The following is an 18,182-nucleotide window of genomic DNA, read 5'->3' on the forward strand; positions in this document are numbered from 1 at the left end:
CAATTTAGAACGTGTGGGTAAACTTTTTAAGCGATGACTAGGGCTTCAGTGGCATGGCATTCACTAGTCTCTGGAATTTGTGCATGGAAAACCAGATCTTTGAAGATGCACGTTTTAAAAATATTTACCGGGTAATTTACAAACCAAATTATAATTTAATTTATAAATGAGATGTTTAAAGCCTCTGAAAGTTCTGGAAGAAATGTAGTATAAACAAAATTTAACTGTTGACCTGGAGAGTCCTATTACTGCAGACGTTTCACAAGATTTTGTTGGATGACACTGAGAGATGTGGCACCTTCAGTTGACTAGTAAAAATAAACAGCCTCGTACAGTACAAGACAGACTAAAATAAAAATGCCTTTTTAACTTTAGGTTGCCATTATGCATAGATGTATATGGAGGAGCATAAATGTAAAACAAACAAGCACTTGAAGTGATGGAAAGTAGATAAATATTCAAATACACTCACAGTTCATACAGTCTCTTAAATACACACATTTGAAATGGTGACATCTCTTCAGTGAAGATTTAGCATTTTTACCTGAGACCTGCAATGAAGTGTCATTACCAGATTTCATTATATCTGTAAAATGTTGTTTAGATGATTTATTGGTGTATTATGAGGCACAAGTAATTCAAATTAAATTGCGTATGTCAAACCAAATAAAAAACCTTTTTTGATGGCTTTCTTGTTTACTTGACTATTTACAAAGGTCCATAATCGGTAGTGTATTTCCTAGTCACTGGCAAGCTACTGATCTACTTTATATGTATGTAGTTGTGCATCACAGCAAATTCTTCTTCATGGGGCCTCTGCATAATCCTATTTATGGGATATAGTGTTCCTGGTGTCAAGCTGTGATATATTCCTAGCCAGCAGTGTCCACTGGTGCCACTCGGCCTCCCTCTGCAGAAGATTCCAAGAGCATAAAGGGTGCAGTGGCCTCAACTGCCCTTCAGTTGCTTTTTAGTTGCTGAAGCTGCAGTGAGCTTGAGTCACACAGTGTCCTCAGCGCTTTCCTCATCTCTTTCTTTGTTTTGATTCTGCCCTTTGTGGGCTATTTTCTTTTTAGTATCACAGATTATTTAAACAGATTATTTAGTACACTTTTCTTCAGATTGAAGCATAAAGAAAAATGAATTGTGCTGAAAGTACAAATTCAGAAGGTATAATAAACTTTGTTTGGAGCTGAATATCGTTCTTTGGGCCTGATGGGAATGCTGCTGACACTGAAGTCTATTGCTTGCAAATGGTGTTGCACAGATGTGCAGCTCAGTAAGGCCTCTAGTTAATGCTCTCATAATTGCTTTGCCTCTACAGTGTTAACTGGAATGAAAAGCAGGAAAAGCTTATCTAAGTAAGCAGATACAACTTAGTATATACACAGGCAGCAGATCTGTTGAGTAGCAATGTTCTATGTTTATTCAGGTAGTCACTTTTCTGAGCACATTCACACCTAAAGACATTTACAGTTAGATTTACTTAATTGCTCTAGTTGGAAACATGAACATTAATTGTAAGCCTATAGAAATCAGTTAAATGGATGTTTACCCAGGCTGTTGTTAACAGATGCAATTTCAGACTTTGTGACTTTTCTGGATACCAGGGCCTCGTCTAAAACCTACTGAAGTCAGTGAGTCTTCCATTTCTTCAGTGGCTTATTGGTCAGCCTCTCAGTCAGTAACAGAGGATCCAATAATTTACTCAATCTTTTTTTTTTTTTTTTAAATCAGTTCTGGTATGTTAGCAAGTGGCACATAATATTCTGTATAGAAATTTAGAACACCTAGTTCTGTAGGCAATTCTGATACTTTAAAGCATGTCTCAGAGAACTTTTGTGTGAAAATAGTAGGAATTAGTAAAGACACATGAAACTTGTTTACATAGAGTCATCTCTGAAGGTCTCCTGATGTTGCTGTAGCACTGGTGCTAGTATCATTGGCAGTTCTAGTGCAGACTGGCCGCTAATATTTTTGATCATGTCCCCATTGATTCTAGACCTGCTTTGAGTCAGCTGGTTTGCAATAGTGCTCCCTTCATTATTGGCAACTGTGTGACATTTTTCAGGGGAAAATGTGATTAATTGCAACATACGGTCTGTTCTCTCTTCATAAACAACAAACAAATATTAATACTAAACTGCTATCCTAATTTATGAAAACTCACTGTGAAATAAAGGTGCTTATAGGTTTGCAGTATAGGAGATACAGAACTGTGTTTTAACTACAATTTTAACCCTTTTCATTTTTCCCTTTAGGAGCTGTAGCACTTAAGAATCTTGAAATAAAGGAAAATGCACTGGTAAGTTCAAAGCAAGCAAAAATGAGCAACTGTTACTACTGTTGTGAAAATAGTTGTTTGTATAGTATATTGCACATTTAAAGTGACATATAAGGATGAAGTTGGTTGATTTTTAGCTAGAATAATAAGCAGACATCTTTCATCTGAAGAAATTAATTGCTTTGGTCTTCTGAAAAACCTTCAAAAGTGCTCTGTTCTTTCGTTTTTACGGACTGCTCTGCTACTATTATTTGAGAGGCCATTTGAAAAAAATTTCATGAGGAAGCTTGAATGATAGTTACAAGTCTGATCTAAAATATATTTTTAGCTTTATCAATAATAGAAAGATTTGCTGGCTAGAACACAGTTTGTCAAGCACATAATCTAGTAAAACAGTATTTGAGATTAATATTAAAATATAGAGAATAGAATCTCTTGAGCACATCAGGAAATATTAAAACATGATGTTCTTGTCATAGAAACCTTTTTTTAATTATTTAAAGTTTTGCACAATCACAGCAGAAAATTTAAGAACAGTCCAAAGTCTTAGATTTCCCTAAGCATATCTCAGAAGGTTAGAGGGAGAAAAATGAGACCTTTTGTATGGACAATACATGGTCAAAATTTTTAATCTAGCAATTACTCAAATAACTTTGGCAATATACTCAGAGGGTTATTTCACTTACCATCACCCTGTTCCAGGAATGTTGGAATTTGTTTGAAGGCCTTGGACTTATTTTCCAGAGCTTCCAACTTGTGTCACAATAAATACCATTTAAAATTTTCTCCCAAGCATGACAGCATAGATTTTTGTTGCATGAAAACTGTATTAATTTAACTCAGTCCCAGAGTCTTAATTTTCAAAAATTAAGCACTTTGAATATTATGTGAAATATTATAAAGTATAAAACTATACAGTTGGCATTTATATCAAGAAATATTTTGCACCAAATAGTTGCTCCTGATGTTTTGCACTTTAGGAAGAAACTGGTGGAACTTCTGTTTTTTAAAATGCTTTTTGAATCCCCCAAAGCAGTGGTGGTGGGGTAGAACTTGTTCCAGACTTCCTGCAGACTATAAGTATTGCCCTCTGAATATTAGCCGGTTTCTTCTTGAGTTACATCTATGAAGGAACTCCCTATGGGAAACTGTGCCTCATTGTCTGTTGCTTCAGCCCTTCACCCAATGATGCCTTATTGGATAACGTTTTTATTTTTGTAACCCTGCCTTTCAGCGGATCTGGCTGGTTTAAAAAAAAACCAAAAACTTAAAACCTAAGGAATTTCTAATAGCCTTGCACTAAGGAGCTATTGTAATAATTGGGCTACAAATTTACTCTTAATTGTGAGCTCAACTGTAAAAAGAATGTGAAAGTTCTTAAGATGTCACAATAACCTATAATAGAAAAAGATATGAAAGGGAGAGAGACTGAATTACTCCAAACAAAAAGGCGTACAGATATAACTCAAGGGCTGTGTTAAGATCATGCATGGTAAATAAGGAAAGAGTGTGGAACCAGAATTGGTGTGTTGGAAACTAGGCCTGATTGGTGGACAATATAATGAGGGGATTGGCTGTTCCACCCAGTATTCCCTTTGAGGGGTCCTTAGAGAAAGAGATTTTTGGGAGAAAAATTGGCTACTGGAGCAAGTGTCACCATCATGGCCACTCTTTCCACTGTTTACTGGGACCCCAGGCCTTGGTCACCCCGAGAGATGTCCTGACCAGACTAGGCCAGAGAGGGGACCCAGAAGACATCACCACCTCTACTGGGTCCAGCTGAATACAGAAGACCACCTGAGAGGAAACTGGATCAGACTGCAGCAGCAGCCCCTCTCAACTAATTGCTCTTTTCCTCAGAAAGGACAGTTATTACCATCTTAGATGGTGTCTAAGAGACTGTCAAACAAGGGTTTTTTCCTCTTCTAAGAACTGTCTCCCACTAAAGGGAAAGGGAACAAGGGATGCTGTTAAGCTGAAAGCCTTACTTAATATTTTACATTCCAACTGCTTTAATTGTTTTTTCCTTCTTTTCTTTATCTTTATCTTTAATAAAAGCTTAAGAGGATTTCTAATGGTGCATTTTCCATGGAATTAAGCAGGCTGAGATCTCTGTAAACCAACCCCAGATCTTATTTAACACCTTTGACTCTCTGGGCACATATATTCCATCTAAGTTAATGCAGAAGAGCTAAAATCCAGGACTGATATCCCACAGGTGATTATCATCAGAGAAGCAGATTGACAAGTTAAATTTTCCTTTATGAGCTCAATATCTGACTTTCTTTGAAACAAACAAAAAAAGTGATCTGATTAATTCTTCATTGTGCCATGGTCCACAGATCTAATACAATAGGTACTTCAACTTGCAGTTATTGCAGTTGGAAGTAGAACCAGACCTGTGAGTCACTGGTAGTAAGGGAATGACCTGCTCCCTGAAGTTCTTCTCAGTTTTCCTTCAAGTGCATTGGGTGCACACACACCTACAGTGAAATGTATATGTGTGCCCAATACACTCACCATCTCCATGAAGTGCTGTTTGTGGCTGCAAGCTTCAGGTAAACTGAAATGGCTGCAAAATATGATAGAAGATTTGCCCTTCGAAGGATCCAAGCCTTTTCTCCCTCAAAAGTCAGACAACGCTATGTGCACTGTAAAGGACTCCTGTGCAAATCTCTGTTCACGAGGAGTTTGCATTCCAATGAAAAAGAAGCAGTTTAGACCTCGCCTTTGTGTTAGATCCTTGATCCAGCAGAGATCAGACGATTCTACCAAGAGAGGGTCTAGACCTCTCCATTGTTGCCAGCCAATGTTGTCTATAGGTCCTTCTAACCAGACAGCCTCAACCTCCAAGCAGTCCTTTTTGACTGCTTGATCATGCTCGATACCGACTGTCTCCTTTGGGAGACAACTATCTCGTTTTCTCTGGGCTTGGAAAGAGATCTTGTCAGACCGCTGGAGATCGCTCGAATGCGTGACTCCATGGCTAAGTTGAAAATGATGGGGCTCAGGGGACAGCCTTGCTACACGCCGCTACAAATAGGAATTTCAGGCGTCTCTCCTTCCATGGAGCGGATGGTGGTGGTGCAGTCTTCATACAACATCCCTATTGTGAATATCTGCAAACCAGCAACATGGTAGTCTGTACAAACTTTTTCCAGATATAATGCTGTCACTCAAGCCTCTAGACGCTATGCCAGGTTTGGCAAGCTGGTTTTAGTCTGTTCAAGTGATCCAAAGGCCCAGGACCTGTAAGGTAATTGCTGATGAGTCACTTACAGTGGAATATATATACATGCACAATCCCTTGAAGGAGAAATAGAGTTACTTACCTGTACAGTAACTGTTCTTTGAGATGTGTTACTCACATACATTACATGACCCTCCCACCTTCCTCAATACTTTGGACATTGTATGCAGTGATGTGAAGGAGCAGAGAGGGCGGTGGTGGACATGTCCTTTTATGCTCTTGGCTTGACGCACGAGGAGAGCAGGGATATATTGACCAGCTAGTGGAACTGCTGGCAGAAGTCTTCAACATCTGTTGACAGAGTTCAGGGAATATTCTCAGTTCCCTCAATTGGTGAGTGCAGAGAACCAGATTTTGTTGGAGGGATTAATTAATAAACTAGGCAGAGTAATCCTTATGGTAGATGCCAGCTGGGGTTAATGGAGGGGGCTTTTTCAGGTCCCAGTTCAGTCCAGGAAATGGGTATCAGAAGAAAAAATCATAATTCCCACCAGCTGTAACACAAGGATTCAGTATGGTCTTGGAGGACTCTTTCTTCCAACAGACTTGCTCTGGTCATGACAGTCAGTGTGGCTGGGACATTTATAAATAAATTAGGAATAAACATGATCAGTGCTATTCCAGAGGAAAAAATCAACTTCTGTTCTGGGAAGAGCATACTTTCCTACCACTATGGGGACTGCTCATCAATGGAGAGATGAACATCAGAACTTACATGGCAGAAATTGGGTTAGGTAGAGTGTAACCTATATCCAGAAATACTCACACTCCTTGTCAGTATATTTACACATGGAAACACCAAGCAAATACTCTGTGAAAACATCAAAGGACAGAGTATTTCCTTGCTGCTAGTGACTGACAGGGCTGGTTCTGCTCTTAAGCTCCAAACAGGCTGACCTACACATTCTAATTTGTGGGCCTTATCACATGAAGAAGGGAAACTTTCAGGTAATCACAGATACATATTCCTATTCTGGTAGTGTTGCATTCCAGGGCAGCAAATAACTACTACAGACTTTTTACATTCTGCCTCTAATGTTTTAACAGTCTGAAGAAGATTAAATCTCACATCCCCCTAAAAATGGTTTTGTGATCTAATAAACACATGCTCAATCTAATATGGTTGTCCTCTAATATGGTTAGACATCTGGAAAAGACTCCTATACTAAGATATTTAAGAATATATGTTCTCAATTTATGTTTGGTGCTTGGAGCTAAGTGAATAGTAGTGTAATTTTGCCAAGAGAGGAGTTGGGAAGAAAACATAAAGGTAAATTCAATTAAATAAGTCTAAATATTTTTTAAAAATATATTCTTTTTGCAGAGTCAGCTGGATGTACCATTTAAAGTAAAAGCAGGGCATATTGGTAAGTTGCATTTTTGTAGCATGCACTACTTTGTAATAAATGGAGCAAGAGCTTGCTAATGTATTTTTCTGTTCTTACAACTGACCTCGAGCATTTCAAGTAGTTACACAGTTGAGTGTGTAAATGAATGTGAATCAGTTCACCCATTCTGGAATAAATATCTTCATACCTGTAAAAGACATTCTTATTTTAACTCTCGAAGAGGAATGCTAACATGGAAAATATAAGGAAGATTTGCCTAGTTATCAAATATTTGAGAATGAATAAAATATAAAATAACACTGTATATTAAAAACAAAACCCCCCAACAACTACATAATTTAGATTTTTTTTCTTTACTGCCTCCTGTAGTGTGCGAACACTTCAGCAGGCTTCCCATCACTGGCATGTTGTATGACTTTGGGAGGTTTCCTCAGAACACAAATTGACTGGTTGTTGATTGACAAGAATTAGCGACTGTCATAAGGCAGGGCTTCTCCCTAGCTTGCTAAGGACTCACTGCCATGCTCTGTTTCCTTTAGGCAGGTTTATTTTCCAAACTCAAACAAACAAACAAAACAGTACCTCAGTGTACCCTTTGCATTTCAGACTGTCACTGTCTCTCCTCCCAGGGGACTCTGGCAGTCCTGCTGCTCCTGCTTCTTGCAGCTTCCTGGCTCTCTCTCAGCCAGTTGCCCCTCACTGGGCCTGTCTCTGACCTTTCATAGCCCTGGATTCAACATTGCTCCCTTAATTGGCCCCAACTGGGAGCACCTGTTCTGGAAACTGGGACTGGACCTACTTAAGTTACAGGCAGCCAGCCACCCTGTGACATACTGTACCTCTCTTCCTCTCTCCCCCTTTTTAAAAGAACCAAACAACTCGCAGGCAGGTGGTTTTTTTTTTTTTTTTTTGATGTGTGAGACCCTTCTGGACTGCTTTCACCCCCGCCCCTTCCCCCAACCAAAACACACAAAACTTGATATAAACTCTTACGTACAAATTCATACACATCAGTATTCCCCAAATACCCCACAGTCCTTAAAGCCAACATTACAATCCATACCCTCCCCAGAGCACTGTCCTCATAACATCATCTTTTCCAGGACTTTGAGAAGGGCATCTTCTCTGCACACTGAGGCTTCAGCACATCTGCACATAGCGATTCTTAAGTTCTCAAGTTCACCGACTGTGAGGTTCAAGTGACTTTTCTTCCTGTCTTGAGTGGCTTGATGTTCTCCGGCCAACTGCTCTTTTTCTTGCTGAATCAGCTGTAGCTCTCATTCTGCAGCCACCAGTTGCTCTGTCAATTCCCCTGTCTTCACAACGCAACCCATAAACAAATGTCCTCTGCCTTTCCTCCTGTGAAGGACCACTGCCTTCACCCCAGCCTGGGAGGCTGTGAGAGGCTGAGATGTAAAGGGGGAAAAAATACGCTGGGAGTGATAGCCCTGCGTGTTCTTGAAGAACTATTTTGCTTATGTTTGAGAAATAAAACTGCCTAAAAGAGACTGTAGGCATGGCAGTGGGTTTTTTGAGGGTCGGGAGAAGACTTACTTGTTACAATGTCATTGAATTGAAAAAGCAAATATTTTATAAGGAAAAGTGCTGAATCTCAATCCAGTATTTTTTCCTCATTCAAATGTATCCCTAAGTGCACTTTTTCCATAAAGCTTACAATAAAAATAAATACCTAAAAAATATTTTGATTGAGCCAGCAAGATGTGCACATATCTAAAATGTCCAATCCTGTTGCTATTGGCCTTATCTTTCCTCATCGCATCCTGTTCCCACACTCATATGTTTACCCTGCTAGTTGCTATTTCTAAAAAATTGTAATATATCTAAAGATTGTAAACTTGTCACGGACTGTTTTTCTGTTTGCTTTGAAAAGTACTTAACATGCATTTGACTGTGTTAGGGCAATTTTAGATTTAAAAAAAACAACAAAAACAACCTTGTAACATACTTTTCAATCAAATTTAATTACATATTGTTATAACTTTTCTTTTATATACTGTAGGTCAACTTAATCTACAAATCCCATGGAAATACCTTTATACTCAACCAGTTGAGGCTGTTCTGGATGGAGTTTATTTGCTTATAGTGCCTACAGCCAGTAAGTTGAGTGAGAGGAAAACTGTATATCATTGAGCTTTATTAATTGTAATACTATTTTAAAAATCACAGTAATAGATGATGTATACCATTACTCTTATTCCCAGTAGTTGCTGTTGCCTGACCCAAGTTATATTTTTCATATTTTATTTTTTTACTGTATTATTAAATCTTTCTGTTTAATATGTTCAAAAGAGATGTTTCTTTATTTCATCAAAATTATCTTCAAAGATGTTTTCAGAATTTTAACATATACAGTGAAACCCCGCTATAACACGATGATTGGGGTCCAAAAATTTCAATCGCGATAAATGCGGGGTCGCGGTATAGCAGGGTTACCAAAATTTTACCATTTCAAGCCAGTCAGTTTCAAGCCGGTCAATTTCTCTTGGGCAGCGAGCAGGGGAGGCGTGCCAGGGGCAGAGGAGGAGCAAGGAGCAGCTGGGGAGGAGAATGGCTCTTCCTGCCAAAAGGAGAAGTTGGGGTAGAGGGGAAGAGGCAGTGGGGAAGGCGCGTTCCTTTTTTTGTTTTTCTTCGGTGGCGCTCCGGCCGCTTTTTCTTTTTTTTTTTTGTGTGTGTGTCTGTGCTTCAGCGGCACTCCGGCTGCTTTTTTTTTTTTTTTGGTGCTTGGGGGGGCGGGAGCCACCTTACAATTGCGTTATAGCCGTATTCGCGTTATCTCGGGGCGCATTATAGCGGGGTTTCCCTGTGTGTATATAATACTTATGTCTTAACATTCTCTCCCTTCTTTACATAGGCATAAAATATGATGCTGAAAAGGAAGACAGACAGCTCCTAGAAGCAAAGCAAAGGGAACTACAAAGAATAGAGAATGCAAAACAGAAAATAGCTGACCAGGGTAAGGAGGAAAAACAAATAACATGGCTGTATGTATTGTTAGATCTTTTAACTCCAAAAACTGCCTGATGTTAAACTAATTGAATAGGGATTCTAGCAGATTAGTTGCTGCCCTTGCAATATTTTTAAAAATGTTTTAGTTATGTGCACTAACATATAGTAAATTCACTAATGTCCCTTAACTAGTAGCTGTGAAAACTGATGGCTACTCGCTACTGTACATTTTTGTGCAGGATATTTACTTTATTTCCAAAGTTTCTGTGTTATTTATAAATATTGACACTAGGGATAGTCCAGCTATTATAGTTGGTACTTCAGTCACATTATCAGGCTTTCAGGACACATCTACTTTATAAAGTTTCAAAACTAAACATGAATAGATACAAACAGGGCTTTGGAAATACAATTCACCTTTTTTTACAATTGTCTGCCAAACTCACTTTCTCTCTGATATGAAGCAAATTTAATTTTGCCTCCAACGACACAGAATCTCCTTGTATCTTTGTGGCAATGCCTCCCTAAAGGCTAATTCTACAACGTATAGAGTGCCTTATTATTTTCTACTGCAAATTTGTTGGGTGTTGAGGGATGATACCTAGGGCTTGATTTTGAATGGTATTTAGGCACCTAAAGGTGTAGATAGATGCTAGCAGCTTTTGAAAGGCCCCCTAGGTGCCTAACGCCTAGCAGGATTTTGAAAATCCCGCTAGGTCCCTGTCTGCGTTTTCACATATCTTTAAAAATATGGCCCTTACTACATCACTGGCGACTTAAGCAGGATGAGTCCCTAGAGGACAGTCAGGGCCGGTGCAAGGAAGTTTCGCGCCCTAGGCGAAACTTCCACCTTGCGCCCCTCTTCCCCCCAGCCCTGCGGCAGCTCCCCGCCCCCACTCCACCCTGAGGCGCCCCCCCCCCCCCGCGGCAGCGCCCCCCCCCCGACCTGAGGCACCCCCTCCACGGCAGCTCCTCCCCCCGGCCCGGGGAGCCGTGTGGCAGCTCCCCCCCACCCTGAGGCACCCCCCCGCGGCAGCTCCCCACCCCCCGGCCCGGGGATCCGTGCGGCAGCGCTGACCCAGGGGAATCCCTGGGCTGCCTGCCGGCAGCTCAGACTCCCTCTCCCTCCCAGCGCAGCGGCCGCTGTAAACAAAAAAAAAAAATTGGGGGCGCTGCTTTTTGGCGCCCCCAAATCTTGGCACCCTAGGCAACCGCCTAGTTGGCCTAAATGGTAGCACCGGCCCTGAGGACAGTGATATAAACATTATGAAAGTAAACTGAAGGGTAGTGTTTAATACAACTACAGTACAGTATAGCAGCAAGTACAGCTTCTGATATATGGAATCACTTCAGCATGTGGTTTTTATAGTTAGGAAGTATTACGCTCCTACCATTGTTGATTCCTGGAGTCTAATTAGTTACAAAATTTATAATATTTAAATGATTTCCCATTCAATTTTATTTCTCTCTCATACTTAATTTGAGTAAAAATATATTTAAACACCCTGTGCTTCAATTTAGATAAAGGACAAGAAGAGAAACAAGACACTTTTGTAGAAAAATTAGTCACTCAGGTCATCAAAAATCTTCAGGTGAAAATTTCCAACATTCATGTTCGATATGAAGATGATGTAAGTACTTCTGTATATATAGAACATTAGGCTCTTGTGTATTATTTTCAATTATTATGGATGACCCCCCAGTTAGTTTCTTTTCCCCTTCTTATACTTTCCACATTATGAGTGAACTTCTAACATTCCAGCAGTTTTCATGTGTGGTTCTTTTTGTCTTTTCTAAGGATGTATGCTGTGTAATAAATCAAATAGCATTGATTTATGTATTTCTAAAAAAATACCAAAATAAATAAATATGAGAGATGAGCATTTGGTAAATGTAAATATAAATTTGGAGTTCAAAGTACATAAAATAAGACTGCATAATTGTGCAAGCATTTATTCACATGTTGCAAATTGTTTATTTCCTTTTCTTTATGTATTCTGATTTTAAGTAATTCTTTTTGTATTTTTTCCTCTTATTAGATCACAAATCGAGATAATCCCCTGTCATTTGGGATCTCACTTCAGAATCTCAGTTTGCAGGTAATTCAATTTTATACTTGAAAGTATCCAGTAGACTCATCATGTTTTAAAGAATATTAATCTAGCAAAAATAATATTAATCTTGGAATAAAACAATGCATCTGATAAATGATTGATACAAGCAAGCATGCTCTTATCTAAAACTGCTATTTGTTAGATATATAGATAAGTACACACACACCTACCTAATAGGTTTAGGACGTCCCAGATATAATTACCCATAGCCTGAGATGGTTTCTAGTGATCACTAGCCGGGCTTCCAGGGGCCCTCTTTCCGTCCAGCTGATGGGGAGTTTAGATGTCAGCGCCTTGCCCGAAGAAAAGCTCCCTTGTATTGTTCCCAGGTATTTATTTTTACCTGTCTTTTATAGCTGACAAAGCACATAACCTATAGTGACTCCTAGTGGGTCAGCATAATAACTTCTGTTTTGTCACCAATTCTCCTAATTTCAACAAACTGCTCATTATCTCAAGACATTTCTAGTATTTCTTGCCATAACAACAGTATATCAGGAGCACCTAAAACCAAGGTCGCTATTCACTCACTCTCTTCCATAACTTTCTATCCCATCCTCCCGTTCTGATTAACAAACTGCAAATATGCAGTTGTCTGACCTTACCTCACAAAGGCCTAAGATTATTCCTTGCTATGTGGTATTTGGTTTTCAGCTGGCAGTGGCTGAACATACAAAATGACTGATTGCAGTGTTGTCAAGTTCTGGGGTACACTCAGGAATGTCAAATTCTGGGGTAACAGCGGCACTGCTTTTGGATGTGGGCGCCTGGCCAGTAGCCACCGCTCTCCACTCTGCTTTCTCACGCTTCTGCAGAATACATCTGAGAACGCTTGCTGGTATGCGTTGAAAGTTCGCTAGTATGTGTCACGCTGTCTGGATTGGCTCACAACTGTGAGTGCATACTTCAGGGCAGACTATCAGAAAACAGGACAGATGCCCCAAGCTGGTGGTGTGTTCTGTAACTATATTTCACCAAGCCAGTGACAAATGTAAACTCCTGAATCACTATACCAGTCTTCCATGGAGTCACAGACACCATAGATTCTCCAGTTCATCTTGCCACTCAGACAAACTGGACTTCGTGATACAAGGTCACTTAAACCAAAGATCACACCACATCAGGTTGCTCCAAGAGACCAGTCACTTACCCCAGATCAATTGGTACTTTAGATATTACACCAAAGACAATGCTGATAGCCAAATCTTTAGTAAACTAACTAAAGGTTTGTTAGCTAAGAAAAGGAAATGAGAGTTATTGAGAGGTTAAAGCAGGTAAAATATATGCACAGGTGAGTCACAGTTTGTAATTCGAAATGGTGGCAGTGATATAATAATCTGCCACTTTCCCAAAAGTCTTTTCAGGGTGCCCAGATTGTCTCTGGGGATCTTCACTTTGCATCTGGTACACTTCCTGTAAGAGTCCAAACAGTCCAGAAATCCAGGATCTTTCCTTGAATCCATACTTACAGCTGCTTTTCACAGAAAACAAAGTGACAGTGTCACTACCCATGTGGACTTTTTCGTTGATGATGGAGAGTGAGGAATGCATTTTTAGTCTTTGACCTCTAATCATCACACACAATGACCATTTGCTTTGAAATTAGCACTTTTCTGTTGAACTTCTTCATTTGCATTCCATAAGGCTTCTTTCTTGTTTGATGGGTTATTTAGTTAAAGGGGTACACACAATGTAAATGTTTGCTACTACATTATAACAGGATATAAATAATTGAAAACAATGCAAGTGACATCCCATTAGTTTTCATGAAGTTTAAACTCCAAATCACTCTTATACATTTAACAATCACTTTGATCTATACCAGGTTTTCCCAAACTTTTTTGGCCACGGAACACTTTTTAGCCTATTACGGAACACTTATAATATTATTTTGTAGTTGTTTGGTTTTCAAATAAAAAATTGCCTTATTTATGCTCAAATATATTTTATTTTATAAAACAAAGCAAAAATACAAATTTAAAATAACTTGAACTAACAATTTCTAACTGGAAAGTGCGTATAAAGTAGTACAAAAATCAAATGCAAGAGTCAAAATTAAAAACAGTGTTCTACTTTAAAAAAAAGTATATATACACAAACACCAAACAAATTAGATTTTTACTAGGAAAATCTATTTTTATAAACAGAAATACAAATTTGGAATTAATGGGATTGGTGTTTCTGCGTTTTTCTATCACAAATTCGCTTAATATTAGGAATAATGCTGGAAAGTTGAATCCTCATGTCAGGCACAGCATCAAGTCTATTCCTATATTTGGTTTTTGTTGCAGTATAATACGAAATTCCCGTCTCTCACAAATAAGTTGTAGCAAAAGGAAGGAGCACTCGAACTGCATGTTTAGCAACTTTAGGGTACTCTTCGATTAGGCTGCTCCAAAAATTATTCAGCGGAAGATCCTTAAACTTTTGTTTCAAATCAGAGTCAGAAATTAAGTCAATTAGGCTTTCATAATCGTGCACAGTAAAGCCGACTGGTTTGGCTGTAATTACAAATGGATTTAGAACCCAAGCATTATCATCAGTAGTTGTAGGAAAATATTCTAATAAAGAGGCCTGCAAGTCACGTAAGTGCTGTAAAATGATGCTGGAAACTTCTTCATGGACTGTAGAATTTATTTCAGTCAGCAATTCATGTACTGTAGGGAAGCAGTCGGAGTTATTCTGTTCTACAGAAGATGCCCAGAATTCCAGTTTCTTTTTTAACGAGGAAATTTTATCCATTGTAGTAAAAATGGTCACATTCTTTCCTTGCAGCGACAGATTAATTTCATTTAATTTTGCAAAAATATCTGCAAGATACGCAAATCTCATTAGCCATGAGGAATTTGTCAGATAGTCATTAAATTTTCGTCCTGAATTATCTGAAGTGAAGAATACCAGTAGTTCACTACGAAGCTCAAAAAGCCTCACAAGCACTTTTCCTCTGGATAGCCACCTCACTTCCGTATGTAAAAGAAGCGCTTTGTGCTGACTACCCATTTCCTCTCACAAAATTTTAAATAACCTGGATTGAAGTGGTCGAGATTTGACAAAATTGATAATTTGTACTGTTTCATCGAGCACAGTTTTCAGATATGCTGGTATTTTTTTAACTGCAAGTGCTTGTCTGTGTAGAGCACAGTGGCTCTTGGTGCTTTCTGGTGCCACACTTATGATTCGCGTTACAGCTCCCTTCATCTTCCCGATCATTGCCCGAGCACCGACAGTACATACATCAATACATTTTCCCCAACTGATTTCATGCTTTCTGATAAAATTGTTGATGCAGTCGAATATTTCTTCTCCAGTTGTGTTGCTTTGCAGAGATTCACATAAGAGCAGGTCCTCTTCAATAATATTATTAAATCTATATCGGACAAATACTAGTAGCACCGCAAGTCCTGAAACGTCAGTGGACTCATCTAGCTTCAATGAATACTCATGGCAAATTTTCAGTCGGCAAACTGGCTCTTTTTCTATGTCATCGGCAAGATCTTTAATACGGCGTGCAACAGTATTATTTGTCAACTGTACAGCATCAATTTTTTTTACCAGACTGCTCGCTCAACATGCACGTTACAATAACTTTCACGCAAAGCTTGATAAGCGTTTCTCCAATAGTGTGAGCTTCTCTGGCAAGCGCTATACGGTAACTTACTCGATAAGATGCCTCTGTTGCACTTTTGTTGTCTGTTTTAGCGATTTTAATAATCGAAAGTTTACAATTTCCAAGTGAGTCACACTTTTTCTCTTGGAAAAAACTTATATCTTTGTCTTTGTATTCAGCATGCTTGGTTTCCAAATGCCTACGAAGTTTAGCAGGAGCCAATGAACTGTTCGCTAGTATTTTGTTGCACACAATGCACTGCGAGTCAGGAACATCTTTATTTCCAACACACGTAAAACCGAAAGACAAATAACTTTCATCATACTTTCGTTTCGGTCTTTTAACACCTGCTGCTTCTTGTTTTTTGATATACTTCGGTGGAAATTCTTTCACCTTGGATAACTCACTAGTACTAACAGATTTTTCGGCAACAAAAGACTGCGATTGTTCATCCTCACTTTGAAGTGTCACAATATTTTGCTTGTTTATTTCGGCCAAGTTGGAGTACCAGAAGAACTTGCTTTTCGTTTCAAAGTTCCTTCTTTTAGCCACAAATCCATGGTGATTAGGTTTAGTAACAATATTTAGAAATACTGATTTTTGTCAAATTTTGTTTGTCACAAATATTTATATTGTTTCAAGTGAAGCTAGTTTAGTTGTGCTTATCGCACACATGGTAAAGACCCACAGGTTTGAACGTGTTGAGTTGAATATGTTATATTTCACATGGTGTAAAGAGAATGGTGTGTGCATACCACTGCAGTTCGCGCAGCCTCGAGCAGAAGGGGTACAACGTCACTAACTGAAACGTGCCTGAAAGGGGTAGACATCAACATGCTTGCGTGCCACGTTCTCTTTACGCCATGATATTCAATACGAGATCTATCAATAACCGGAAAAAGAGTTTTATGTTAAATTATAATCATTCGAAAAGAGTTGTAAACTACGCTTCTGAAGGACATAACACTTCAAATATGCCAAATTTAAAATTAAAAAAAATTTAAAGACCCTTTTTAAAAATTAGGATTCTTTCACGGAACACCTATTCATATCGTGCAGAACACCAGTGTTCCGCAGAACACAGTTTGGGAAACACTGATCTATACTAATACACAAGTGAATTGGCCTTGGACTCTGGCATGAGCTGGCACCTGGTCTGCCAGCATCACAGTGTGTGTTACTGTTGAATCAGTACTATGTTAATGTGCACTATGGAACTGCGTATGTGTCAGCAGGGTCTACATGGGCTAGTTAGTGTGCAACATGTTGGTGTGTTTTAGAATGTCCTTTAGCGTGCATTGCCCCACTGTGTAGACAAATCCTATCGCCCTACTAGTCCTGACAGCTAGAATTAATCATAGGAATCGCCAGTATCCCAGTATCCTAAATACAAAGGCTGACAGCTTCTAGAACTCATTTCTAACTGTCCCAGAGGTTTGCCTTGTGTCTATACTCCATGTTAATAGCTGCCCCCCACTCATCTGGGTATGTTGAAACACACCCTTGGGCTCTTTATACACTGTTCTAATCCTAGACCCAGATTTCAACACTGAGGAAGAGCTTTTTAATTCACTTCTCACTCAGGACTACTGTACCACCAAACACAAATTGCTGCAAAATGTGATGCTAGCATTTAAATTGCATACAAAATTGCAACCACCATATCCCAAGTAGATACTGCACTTATACTTTTTTTTTAACCATAATTGGAATTTAAGTACTGTAGTCTGATGCTCAGATTTTATATTATAGTATTGAAGCTGCCACCATTCCAGAAGAGGGGAGGTAGTGAAAATGAGTAACTAGATGAACTTTTTTGGAAGGGAAGAGGAAAGGAGGGAGAAAAAGTCCTGAATGGTCTCTTGCCTAAGTCAGTGAGTCCAGTGGGAAGTAAGAAAAAAACTTAGAGAGCCCTAAAATGATGGCAATGATACAATTTTTTGTATGAGGAACAGTCATAAGCTCTTTATATAGCAGTTAGATAATCTTTTTTTGCCTTTCCATGTATTCAAAGATGCACAATCCTGGTAAACCAGTCAAACTTCGGAAAATAGAATTAAAATTAGTGTCTGGTACCACCCTTGCCCCAGAAATGTTACCATTTTTTGTGCTTTTACGAATAATGTTTTCTTCTTTTGAAACCCCACACCCCAAAAACCCAGCTGTTCTCCCCTATTGTTGTGTGGGTGGCAGACTAACAGGACTATGCTTGGGAAAACAGTGAAATGATACATTTAGCAGCTCTTTGTGTAAACTCCAAACAAGCCAAAAAAAATCCCCTCCCCCCCTCTGATTTCTCAGGATGTCTTTGTTGCAAAAAAGATGTGTTCTTAATTTGAGTTAAAAAAGCAGTGAAGACAAGGCATTTTGGATTTTAACTTGGATTAGCAGCTTGAGTTCAATCCCAGGTTCCTCTACAGCAGTGGTCCCCAACTTTTTCTGTTGTGTCCCTGCTGCCCCTTACTGTAGGAGACCTCATACTTCTTGAAGACAAGCTGAGTCTTCTCTTCAGTCCTGTCTGAGGTAGGAAGGAGCCAAGATCTTCAGATGGTGCTTCTCACTGGTCACATCCCAGAGAATATGCCAAAAAGGTCTAAGATTCATCACTCAC

General features: G+C 39.1%; 1 protein-coding gene across 1 annotated transcript in view; it reads left to right on the plus strand.

Annotated features, from left to right (window-relative positions):
- VPS13A (vacuolar protein sorting 13 homolog A) overlaps positions 1 to 18,182 on the plus strand; it is a 286,528-nt gene that overhangs the window by 17,068 nt on the left and 251,278 nt on the right. Inside the window, exons 2-7 of the mRNA XM_065406641.1 lie at positions 2,262 to 2,305; positions 6,859 to 6,901; positions 8,904 to 8,999; positions 9,756 to 9,857; positions 11,372 to 11,481; positions 11,890 to 11,949. Of these exons, the coding sequence (XP_065262713.1) occupies positions 2,262 to 2,305; positions 6,859 to 6,901; positions 8,904 to 8,999; positions 9,756 to 9,857; positions 11,372 to 11,481; positions 11,890 to 11,949 (455 nt within the window). The remainder of the gene's footprint in view (positions 1 to 2,261; positions 2,306 to 6,858; positions 6,902 to 8,903; positions 9,000 to 9,755; positions 9,858 to 11,371; positions 11,482 to 11,889; positions 11,950 to 18,182) is intronic.

Source organism: Emys orbicularis, chromosome 6 (assembly GCF_028017835.1).
Source record: "Emys orbicularis isolate rEmyOrb1 chromosome 6, rEmyOrb1.hap1, whole genome shotgun sequence".
In the NCBI taxonomy this organism is placed as follows: Eukaryota; Metazoa; Chordata; order Testudines; family Emydidae; genus Emys; species Emys orbicularis.